General features: G+C 37.5%; 1 protein-coding gene across 1 annotated transcript in view; it reads left to right on the forward strand.

Annotated features, from left to right (window-relative positions):
• The window catches only part of LOC138444254 (neurexin-3-beta-like), a 223,062-nt gene that overhangs the window by 101,586 nt on the left and 109,154 nt on the right, over positions 1–12,322 (forward strand). The window contains exon 5 of the mRNA XM_069597534.1: positions 6,778–6,867. Within this exon, the coding sequence (XP_069453635.1) occupies positions 6,778–6,867 (90 nt within the window). The remainder of the gene's footprint in view (positions 1–6,777; positions 6,868–12,322) is intronic.

Below are 12,322 nucleotides of genomic sequence, written 5' to 3' on the forward strand. Positions count from 1 at the left end.
AAACAGGGAGACCACACAGAGGGGTGACCTGCAGGAGTGAACAATCACGGTGAAGGGTGAGCCCCAGGATAACACTGGGGCTTTCACAACAGTGGAGGAAATGTGATAAGAAGGGCACCTGGGGGAATCTTGAAAGTCTGAAGCCCGAACATTAAGGTTTGAGGCCGAAAAGGAAATTGGGCAAGACTGGACACTAACCATTGCATGGTGAAGTAACTCTCATAAGCTTGCCTTCTTTTAACTGTAACCCTTCTCAATCAAGTGCTGTTGTAACAATAACAACAATGGTGATAAGTCATATACTGAGCACTTATTTTCTGCTGCTGTGCTTTACAGACACGTATTTCCCTTTTAATTCTTGCAACAATCCTATGTTGCAGTTATTATCATAATTCTCATTTTATTTATGAAGAAACTAAGGCTTGAAGACACACCAAGACATAGATATTTTTAGCATGTTTACCAGAAAGGAATAGACAAAATTCAGATTGAAATTGACCAGCCTAGCTTCAGGGCATATTTTGAAATAATTACAGAAGGAAAAAGAGCGACACCCCTTGAGAAAGGAAAGCAGATTTGATAGTCAGTTTTGTTTTGTTAATTTATGGCATGTCACTTTTGAAGGTAGATCTCAAATAAAGAATAGGTTCTAGATAGACCTATGCTCATGAAGAAAGTTCCAGTAAACATGATTTGGAAACAGCCTCTTAAACTTCAAAAGCAAATAAAGATATCATGTTCACCTGGGCTTTGTTTTGTTCCTCTTTCTGGGACTGATAGTATCCTAAATAGATGAGGATAAATAAAAAGTCCAAGGTCAATGAGCTTCCGGAAGAGAAGGAAGAATAGAAATTAAGGCTTCAAAATACAGGGAAAGGATAGGAATTGTGATACATGTTCTAATTATTGCATCAGGATAAATGGTTTTTAGTATAATAGCACTTCAACAGAAATAGCACTTTGGTTGAGATCTGGGAGAAATTCAATGTTAACATGTCTGCACACATACTCACCTTAGCCAGCCTGACAAACATCAAGCAAGGACCAGAGGTGTGGTCATTTAGGTAAGTGGACCTGGAGTACCAGGGTTACATCTCTAGCACAGCCCCTCCTCCCATCCCCTGAGAATGAAGAGAAATCACACACTCACCCCCTTCCCAGCCTCTTCCAACTTCCCACGAGCGTTCTTGCCTGGATTGTTACATTTCATTTTACAAAATCTTGTAATATAGGTATTATCATCTTCATATCTTTTGGGGACTAGATGAAGAAACTGAGACATCTAGATTAAGAAAATTGTGCAAGTTCATGGAAGTGGTAAATGTCTGAGATAGGATTGCATCCAAAGTCTGGAAGATTCCGTAGCTAATGCTCTTTTCATTTGTGTTTGAGCTATCTTTGCTTAAATAACTCCTATAGCCTAGAAATAGTGGATCGATATTGACTTTGATATAGGAAAGAATTGATAATATGTCAGTCCACATATATTTTCCATTTCCAAACATACCCAGAAGATACGAGGCAGTGAGCTTCATCAGCCAAGTCAGGGCATGCCTGGGTGACCCACATTGCTTTATAAGAGTAAATGTCTCATCACTTTGGAAAGGTGGTTCTTCCTGGTGCCTGGAGCCACTTAAGTGAATCTGGAAAAGCTCCCTTACTTAATAATGCCCTTGTGCTCTGAGTGTATTAATTTACTTCCCCCAGCTGATCAGTTTTCTGCTCCAAGAGATTAATTTCCTTGCCTTGGCATACTAAAGGATTGAGGTTCACAACATACAAATACTTCTTTTTTCTTCAGCCCCAAAGGTGTTTTGTGAGGATTAATGAGATGATGCTTATAAGCATCCTTGCTCACAAAGCACTTTATAAATACAAGATATTAATTCTTTGTTGAGGTCTATCCATCACTTACAAGTAGCTGAATATTCTAGATGCCCTTTGGGAAGCACAACCCCCCTTTTCCTGACTCTTAAAGAGAGTTCATCTGGGTCAAGACTAGGAACAAAATCAGAGCAAGGCTCAAGGAGTTTCCCCAGTTCCTTGTCTTTAGTGTCTGACTTTGGTTTGAAACTCACAAAGTGTTCTTTGGGGAGAGACATTCTAAGCACCTCTGAAAATGCCCTATACTACTTTAGCCTACCCACATCGATTTTCTTTTGCCTCTAGCTCTAATACATAGTATTCATTCTCTGACTGTTCATTAGACCCACAGTCTCATTTTTTAGTGTCAACAAAGCAATAAAGAAAACTTTCCCTTCCTTTATTCCAAGACTCAAAACAAAATGCAAAAAATACCTCTGGCATTAATTTTGCACAGATGAATGTTGCTACGATATTCCTATTAGCATGTCCATGTGCTTGACAACATTTCAGATGGTATTAATAGTCTACCTGCAAGAAAGCATTTTCTGCCAGCCCAGTGCAAATTGCCAGAACCTTTAAGCCACTCTTCCTCAACTTAGCAGCAGTGTATCATCATTACCTGTGGCTGGACCCAGAAATCACATTTGTCAATGCCTGAATTGCTCTTTTACTTTCCGTGGTTTTAGAAACCCACTTTGTTTTGGAAATGGGGTTAGCTGAGTGTATTTTAGAAGATGCAGAAATATAAAGAGCCACAACCAGGGGATTTAGGGGATATGTAGGCTATTTCATTTTCTATGGTCAGTTAATCTTTGAATGATGAACTCTGTGGGACCAAAGGTAACAATACAGTCATCTTTTGATGGGAGGCCATGGAATTAATGTGCTTCCTTTTGATTAGTAGGAACAAATTCAATCATATTAATAATACTAAGTAGTTTGAATAGATTGGATTTTTTTTTTTCATATCTCAGGATCTGTATATGCTCTGCCTCTTAATATCCTATACTGAGTCCTCTGGCGAACTGGGAAATGGAGAACCTGAGGCTAAGTGACTTGTTCAAGGTCAAGCAGCTACTGAAGTTAAAACTCAAAGCCAGCCCACATTTATGACCTCCTACACTTTACTGATGATGATTTTAAGAAAATTAGTATAACTTTTAATGAATAGGATCTATGGTTGGACCAACAGAGTAAAAAAACGGTGTAAAAGTTATTTTTTGTGCTATACAAGAGTTTTATCTATCTTTAAGTTCTTCAGCTGAAAGAATTTTTACTTCTTTGGGGCCATCGGCAAGCTTCCAGATTACCTAAAGAGGGACTTAATGTATTGGGAAACTAGTCAAGGGTTTCTTTACCTTTCCTTCCTCTATCCTCTCTTCCTTTCCTTCTCAATGGATTAACCCAAATGTTGCAAATGTGAGCTGTTTCTGCATAAAGGTTGTAGCTGTGTGTATGAACCAGTTGGGCCCTAGTAATTTTACCCCAAAGCATTCTGCTCTTCATAATATTATAATTCAACAGTGCATGGTTGTATGTGTCTCCAGGAACTGAAATATTTGATAATAGAGTCAGTAGTACAAAAGCAAATGACAATAGGCAACTAACTGTTTAAAAAATGGATGGTGATACACACACACACACACACACACACACACACACCTCTAACTTTTTAAGTAGAATGAAATATGACCAGGACTTTTTTTCTAAAATTCAGTCCCATGTAGGTGAGTGTCATGTCCATATACGTAATTGAAGAACTGTCTATTTGAAGATTTCATTGTACAATTTGTAAATTTCTCAGTGTGGCTGAGAACTGTAGTCATTAGATTTTTAGGATCTAATTAGTAATGCACATATGCCTCTTTTTAATGACATTATGACATTACTATTCATAAGGCCATTCTTTCTTGAGGATACCATCCCTGTCTGTTGAAGTATCGATTTTAGTCTTTGTTTTAATGTTCATACCGGTTGCTATATAAAATGTACAACTAAATGTCATTAAGGATTGGATATGAATGTAAATGGATTTGATGAGGTTTGCTCAGCTTTCAGAGTAGTCCTGGTGTATGAATTCTGATTTTTAGAAGGTTGTTTGCTCTTCAGTTAGTCTAACAAATGGGGCTCGGGGCAAATGAACTCATTCTCATGCACATGTTTCTAAAACATTTCTCACTAATATTTGAGCTAAATTAAAATAAAAACCAACAAGAACATGAAAAGAGACTAAGAACAATGTTAATGTGGTAATTTAAACCAATTTGGTTTTCCAAATGACCTTCCATCTTTCACAACTTTTAACAGTATGCAAGATCGCTATCCCCACTGCCAGATGCTATCTGTCTGGCATGGAAAACTTAAAACTTTTTCTAAATGTCTTTAAAGCTGAGATGGAGAAGAATGACTCTCTGTCTTTCACTTTCCGAAGGGTCTAAGGTTGAATTGTGGCTATGCTGTCCTCCCAACACATCACTTATTGATTCTCCCCCGTTGTTTCTTAGTCGTCAAGCCCATACCATATCTGAAATAATTTTCCATGGAGCTTTATGCCTGGCAGATTGAATGGGAGGGTGGATACTTAGAAGGACCAAGATTCCTATGTTTGTGGAGAAAGTAAGTCAATGCAGCTTCTTAATTAAGTTGGTACATATAGAGCTGTCAGTCTGGAACATTCGGTACTTCATATTTTGCCTTGCGTGGTACTAAGAATATTTAGCTTTCTCTTCGTTATTGACTTCACTAATCCATTCTACAGAGAGTGGGAAAAGGTCATTACTACACTTAATATTGCACCAATGACAGTTACAGAAAACCCAAAGTAATATAATATATTCAAGGTGAATCTGGCATAATCCATTTGGCATTTCTCAGTATGTTGCTGTGACTGAAACTTGAGAGGGCAAAGCTTGTGAAGATGGATGATATCCCTTGTGTAGCTGTCTCCTGTAGGGTAGAGTTAAGAGTTACAGAGATACACGTTCTTTTCAGAAAAGCGCATCTTCCTTTTCTATTAGGACATGTGAAAATTAGCCCAACTTTATTTTGGATTAGTAGACTTCTGGGTACCAGATCTACCAGGATGATCACATAATGGTCTCATAGGTATTTATTTACGTTAACAGATAACATTACCTTTTTTTTTTTCACCATGGGCTTATTGAAACGCCAAGAAGTTAAGATACCTTTCTATTTTTGCTTCTAGCTGTCTCTTTTTTTTTTCCTTCTGTGAGAAATAACACTTTGAGGAAAACTTTAAATTATATACTGCAATCGAAAATTGTTAGTTGTTCTTTCTATTCATTACATGTTGTCCTTTGATATGTTAATATTTTAGGCTTGATGCCAGCCAGATACGGTCTCATAATGTAAGCCGGAAACAGAGCCACAGTCTCCTCTTTGATAAGCTTTTTGCTTGTTTTTACTCCTGGGGAGTAAGAATAATGAGTTAGCTCCTAAGACTAATTTGTTCAAAGGAGAAATGAATGGGAAATCTTTTAAATGTACCCAGTACTGCCACCTCTTTACCATTCTGCCTCTCACAGAAGGCAGGTACTAGTCTGACCACACGCAGAATCTTCTCCACCAGTAAAGACTCCAACATGCAGGTGGCCCAGAGATGGAAATACTGGGGCAAGCTTTTATTCACCTGGTGCTACATGCCATCCTAATATTCTTTCTAGCTTTTATACTTCTTTATGAATTGCTTTCAAACCTCCTGTTTTGAGATTTTTATTTCACTTTTAACACTGGTGATCTGGATTGGGCTTCCTGAAGTTCCAATACTAGAAGGCTAAGAGTCAGAAGTAATTTAGAAGTTCACTATTTTCTGTTTGATCTCCGTGAGGTTGGTTGATAAGACCGTAGAGTTCCCAAAGTGTGGCTTCATTATTTTGTGTTTTGAAGCATATTCATTAGGGGTATATCTTCACAACACCACTCTCCAAGTCTGTCCTAATTAGACAAACCATCCAGGGGTGGTAATAACATTTACAAAGGGAAGAAAGGGGGCATACTCACAGTTAAAAGCATTATATTTGAGCCTTGAAATTAATTAGATATTTCATGCTTGGAAGAAGTATCCCTAACAGGCTTTTTGAATGGAGACATATTCAGGAAGGACCTCTCATCGTAAGGAAAGAGAGCAAGACTAGGTAAACTTATAAAACCTGTGTCTATTTGGTACTAATAAAATATAGAGGCTCAAAAGCCTGGAAATGCTATACCACTATATGTATAGCTGCTTTTATTTACAGATGTTTACTTGGGAGTTCCTCTGATTTTAAAATATGGACGAGATCTGGACCAAGGGATAGAGGGGATAAGATTTCCATGTGGTACTCTATCTATTTTACATAGGCAGTGGGATGTCAGGGCCCCACTTTACGGAATAAGAGGTCTCCATCGGCCATCAAGGCTTGAATTGTTTTCTTTGGCAAGGTAGAGTAGTTGCAAACCCTTAAGGGGAGAATAAGGAAGTCCAGGGCTCCGTTCTTTACTGTATTCTGATGGGATACAGTAAAGTGAGTGTGGAGCATGTGTGACTGAGACACCGAGGGTCCTGATACTCACAAGTCAAGGGGGTCCTTGTTCCTCCATTGACCCAATCAAGGTATGATTGGAGAGAGGTGAAGGAGGGAGAGGGTAAACCTTTCTGTAAACAGCCATGCCTCTCACGGATGCCCATCCCCAGCCATTTTTCCAAAACTTGATGGAGCACAGCATAGCTAAGAATAACCTGACCTCAAACCTGTCAACCAAGGGCAGAGTGACTTCGACTCCACCTCCACTAAAGATAAATTGCTATCTATCTCTAAAAAACTTCATAAAACGCACCAAAAACCTAGGATGTTTTTGAATGACTTATTGACTTTTCAGATTGTTCTTTAAGCTGTTTTTTAAACTTTAAAGGCAACACTGATAATGAACGCTTCCAAATGGTAAAACAGAAAATCCCCTTCAAATATAACCGGCCCGTAGAAGAGTGGCTGCAGGAAAAAGGTAACTGTCGTTAAAACTTTCATTTTAAAATCATTTGACTCTAAACCCTCATTTTTAAAGCCTGCAAATAAATGTTCCTTAAATGAGAATCGCCTGCTGCATAAATGACTGTTTTAATTTTCATTATAATTTGTGTCAGCTTCCACCTGCCATATGTTGATAAATCATGCTATAATACATTGCCATTAAAATACAGTTAAAGGGACTAACATCTAGTTTTCTATCAGCATGACAACCACCAACAAGAAATTCCAGGAACCTCTAAAAAAAAGAAATGTATTATGGCAATTTAACCACTGCATGACATTATTTGTTAATTTGTTTTAAATTACCTCTTATACCAGAGCTTTCTAAAGAAATTTCAAAAGAACTTATTAAACTTACATCTTGAGGCTGTTTTGGCTTTACTATCTGTAGCATGGTTAGCATCAACAACAACAAACAATCAAAGATTGACTCGTCATTTAACTGCTTAAACAAATGTTGTAAGGGGAGCCATGTTCTTTAACATTTGTTTTTAAACAAGCAAAGAATGAGAAGGATGAATTTTGCCTTCAGAATTAAACTTGCACAGGCAAAGACATTTCATAAGAGGTTAACGGCATCCTAGTTACTGATGGAAACTAAAGTAAATACATAAATAAACTTATGCTACACTTCAGTTGTGTGGTACCCTTGTGTCTTTGATACTTATGCAACAACAGTATAAGTAGCTGGAAAATGAAACGTTAATGGAAGGCAAAACAGCAGTTTCTCATTTGCCAAAGAAAACAACCACTTGGTTAATGAAAGAGGGCAGCGGTTACATGTGATGTTAGAATTTTCTGTGTGACTCCTCTTCATTGGGAGGTGAACTATTGCCTTTCAATGAAGAAAGACCTGACTTGAACAAGGTGGTGACTGTTTTTTCTCCTGAGCCAGTAGTGACTTGTGTAGTTTGAGGTGGTTTTTTTTGTTTCTTTCCTTAAGGAGATCTTAAGTGAGTTTTTAAAATCTGTAGAGATTTGATTGAGTTATTTATAAAAAGTAATGGGGTATGTTAATATGCAACGTGAACAAAAAGACAAAGGACTGCTACAGTTTCAAGTTGAGTGAAAACATTCAGAAATTTAAACACGGAAAATCCTCACTGAGTCTTAACTGTTTGCCCTGTTTTTAACGTACGTGGTCTAATTAAAAATAAATTAAGAGTAACTCTAAAAAGCAAATAATTTTGTTTAGTAATCACCAGCTCATAAAGTCCCTTTAACATTAGAGATGATGACTGCCTCACTTCTTAAAAAGGAAAAGAAAATTTAGATGCATGTCTGAGTCTCATGTGCCTGAGAAAATTTTTTTGTTGTTTCTTTCAATTTTATGTTAATAATATTTTCTTTTACTCCATTGCCTTTTGAAGTCTAAGTTCAATAGCATGCCAGGCATTTTCATTTGTATTAATCATTTTAAAGTTATTAGTAGGCATTTAGTTTTTTTTCCAATAGCATTGTTATCAGTTGGCTTTTATATAGAAGGACGCTTCCAAACACACAATAGAGGTTGAATGGGTCAGAGTGGGTAAGGGTGGTTTGGATGGGAGGAAGGGAGGAATTTGTTTCTTAACTGAGTATGTATGATTATATATGCAAATAATATTGAAAAGAATTCTATGCGAACTGAGGGGTTCTCTCTTCTACATTATTTTAGCCAAAATCACTTTTTTGTTTCATTTAGGTAAGTAACATCTATTCATTCTATTGCTTTATCTCTTCCCCTGTCTAGCCAACTTTCCCTTCAAAGAAATAGAAAATGCACACTAAAAGACCTTGCAAGGACATGGAGTTAGAAAAGGGTGAATCCAGAAAGATGATTAGGCAGAGGCATTAGTAAGTACTTGGACTGCTCTGTTACTTGGGCAGAAACAGTTGCTTCTGTCATTGGAGAGGAGATGTGAGTCACAGCATTCCCTAGCCTGTTTTCTGGCGCTGTCTGCTATTGACTGACTTTCTGACCTTAGACAATCCACTTAACCTCTTTGTATCTCAGATTTCCCATCTGAGGAGAGGAGAAATAATACTGCCTATTCCCCAAGGGTGTTCTGAGGTTTAATTAATTAGTCTTTGTGCAACACTGACTGGAAACATGCAAAGATTTAATTTAAGCAGTACGTGAACTTGGTGTCCAAATGAGGGAGCATTTAATGACTTCCAAGAGGATGGACACCCAAAATAAAGCACAAAATAAGCTGCTACAAAGCCTGTACTGGTATTGTAGTCAGATTTTATATTATTGGTGATAGACTGGAATCCATTATCAGATTGTCATATAGATAGAATAGTGGTCATCCCTTATTAAAAATAAGGAAAAAAAGAAACACGATTGATCATAATGAGTGACAATAAGGAGACCTGGCACTGATTTTGAGAAATCGTGGGCAGATGGTAAAATGTTCTGTGGCCGGTCCCTTATGTCCTTCACAGGGAGAGGGTCATGATGATTGTTTCTCACTCACTCACTCACTTACTCCTGCTTCCTTGAGAGAGTGAAATTGATCAGAGGAAAAGATTGCAGAAGACTTGAATATCCCACTCTTCCTTTAGTGCCTGCCAACATTACTATTAACCACCTAATCTAAGGTACAGAGGGCTGGGAAAGGGGTTTAGAACATAACAAAAGCAGATCCAGGAAGATCCATGAAACAGACAAATAAACAAAGACCCAAATACTTCCTATGGCATGATGGATACCTGAAACATATCCACTCCTTCCCTATTTACCCCACCAGTGTCTTGTTCTCAAGAAATGATTAGGCAGATCTCTCTGTGAAAGCAGGAAAAGCCAGAAATGAAGCTGTGGTTTATTTGTGTAGCCCAGGAAAGGTCTTGCCTTGCTCCACACTTGGGTCTGTCTCGAACAAGCAGAGACCACTTTTTGGAGTGAACCATGGCAACTGGAATAAAGGAGATCCATCATTTCTAGCCAGTGTCATTCAACTTTGCATTTCAATTCTCTCTGACCTTCCTTTCATTTGTAAGCATAGGCAGAATAACATCACTAGGAAAATAAGATGAAGACCATTATAGATGTGGAGTACTTCTGGGAATATTAGAAATGCAAAATCTACTGTAGTCAGTTATAACCATCAACTGATCGTCAGTGCTGGGCTACATATTAAAAAGGCAATGAATAAATATTATGGTTGGCCAACAGTTATGTGAATGGAAGGGATATTATGGCATTGGGGCTATCTGGTGCAAGACACTAAACGTTAGCCCTATAGATCTCCTATTAGGCAATTTTTTATTATGTTAAGCTACTCCAAATGCCTATGCAAAGCTGAGAGCATATTTATTCTCCCCTTCCATCATGGCATTTCTTTCAGTAGTAAGCTTAGAGCTCCCAGGAAAAAAGTTGTTGTCAAAAAGCTAAATAGTAATGAGGTATGAGCTCCAGGCCATTACCCAGCATTACTGTGCATTGAACTTTTTGCTGCATCTCATATGAAAAGTGAGAGGTCAAGAATAGGCAACGATGTGTGTGCATGGGGCACTGAAGGAATTGATGGGAAAGGAAATGGAAATCTATTAGATCTATTTGATTAGTCCCTTAGGATCTGGGCAATTTTGTTTTTAAAGCCAACAGATTCCATTTCCATGCTCCACATATTTTTATAGACATTATTTTCACTATAACAAAATTATCTGGCCAATTCTCCATAGTGTAGTGTTTAAAGCTCCCAAAGGGGTATTATTTATCAACCATTCTTGACTAATATGCCCTTAAGAGTTGCCTGATGAGTGGATTGGGCCCTTGAACAAAGAGTTCCCACTGAGTAGAGGTGTTTTCCCTTTTCTACCTCTTGCATTTCACCCATTTTTATACATTGAGAAGGGATTCCACATTATATACTAGAAATTCAAGGATACTAATCATTACATAGATTTAAGGGCTTCCAAGGTGGTACTAGTGGTAAAAAACCTCCCTGCCAATGCAGGGGGCATAAGAGACACAAGTTCAGTCCCTAGGTTGGGAAGATCCCTGGAGAAAGAAATGATAATCCACTCCAGTATTCTTGCCTGGAGAATCCCATGGACAGAGGAGCCTGGTGGGTTACAGCCCATAGGCTTGCAAAGAGTTGGACGTGACTGAAGCGACTTAGCACACACACAGCACATATAGACTTTAAACACCAGATCTCAGTCTTTAATAAAACATACTCCTTTCAATTAAACAGGTGAGAATAACAGAACATTGTTTTCAGTCATTAATAGCTAAAATAACTGCAGCAATATTAAGGATGGCTGGAGCATTGTTTGATCACTAACTAAAATGGAGGAAAAATTCAAAAAGGATAAACTTAATTCCATTTAAAAAAAAGTATTTCCATCTTTCTCCATATGGAAAAGCAGAAAAATCATCTGGAGAAACAATAGAATAGAAGGCTTTGTCCTTCAAAAGCTAGGTTTTTCTGGGAAAGATCTCAAGCTTAAGAAAAGCTTTTTAAAATAAGGATAGTTGGGGCATAAGATAAGTCGACTTATTCCGTTCTCTGTTCTGCCATGATTTCATTCTGATAGGTTTCTGTACACAGAGCATAAATGGTCCCCCAGGTAGGAACTAGCAAGAAGGTGAGCCACTGTGTCTTCAATCCATTAACATGCCTGTGTATCATTTTAAGGTGTTCTGTGTGTTGACTTTTTCATTAACACCTATCCCTCCTTTTAAAATTTGTTGATTTTGAATGATGTCATTTTTCTTTCCCCCTTTCTCACTGACATGATCAATGCCTACTTATTTTCCATACCTTTGAGAGAGATTTAATTGTGAGACCATGGTCTCTCCCCTTCCCCAAATGAGTAAAGACAGAAAATAATCTGTCGTGAAGTTTATGAAATAGCAAGTATAGATAGAATATTATACATTAGGAAAAGTTCTAGGAAATCTTTTATTTCCTAGAGGTGTTTATTTTTATAATAGCTCCAGGTCTCTTAATTAAAATCTAATTTAATTTCAGTTAATTTAATTATCAGGCCTAGTTTTAAAATTCAGTGTTCTGAGTTACCCCACTGAGTTTTTATTTGCCCTATATATTCTTCGTCATTTTCATTATGTTACTTTGTAGGTTAAAAAAGTCAGTACAATAGGTATTTATGATTTATTATTATAATCACCTGATTTGAGTTGTTTTCTTTTTCTGTCATCCACAACTGTATACCCTGGAAGACTGCAGTACCACTCATCATTGAAGCAAGATTTCTCCTGGTTCACAATAAAGAAGTAGACATTCAATTATTCAGGTTGTCTAGGATATTCAGCTAGACAGTGGAAGAGATAAACATAGGGAAATGTTATTTGCCAATGTCTAGATTGAATTTTTGTTACTTGCCAATACCTATACTGAATTTTTGCTATCCAATTTTCTCCCCTTCAGTTGCTCAAGGAAGCCTGTTTTGATGTCTGGTCCATTCAGACCAGGTAA

This window comes from Ovis canadensis, chromosome 7, assembly GCF_042477335.2.
Source record: "Ovis canadensis isolate MfBH-ARS-UI-01 breed Bighorn chromosome 7, ARS-UI_OviCan_v2, whole genome shotgun sequence".
Taxonomy (NCBI): Eukaryota; Metazoa; Chordata; class Mammalia; order Artiodactyla; family Bovidae; genus Ovis; species Ovis canadensis.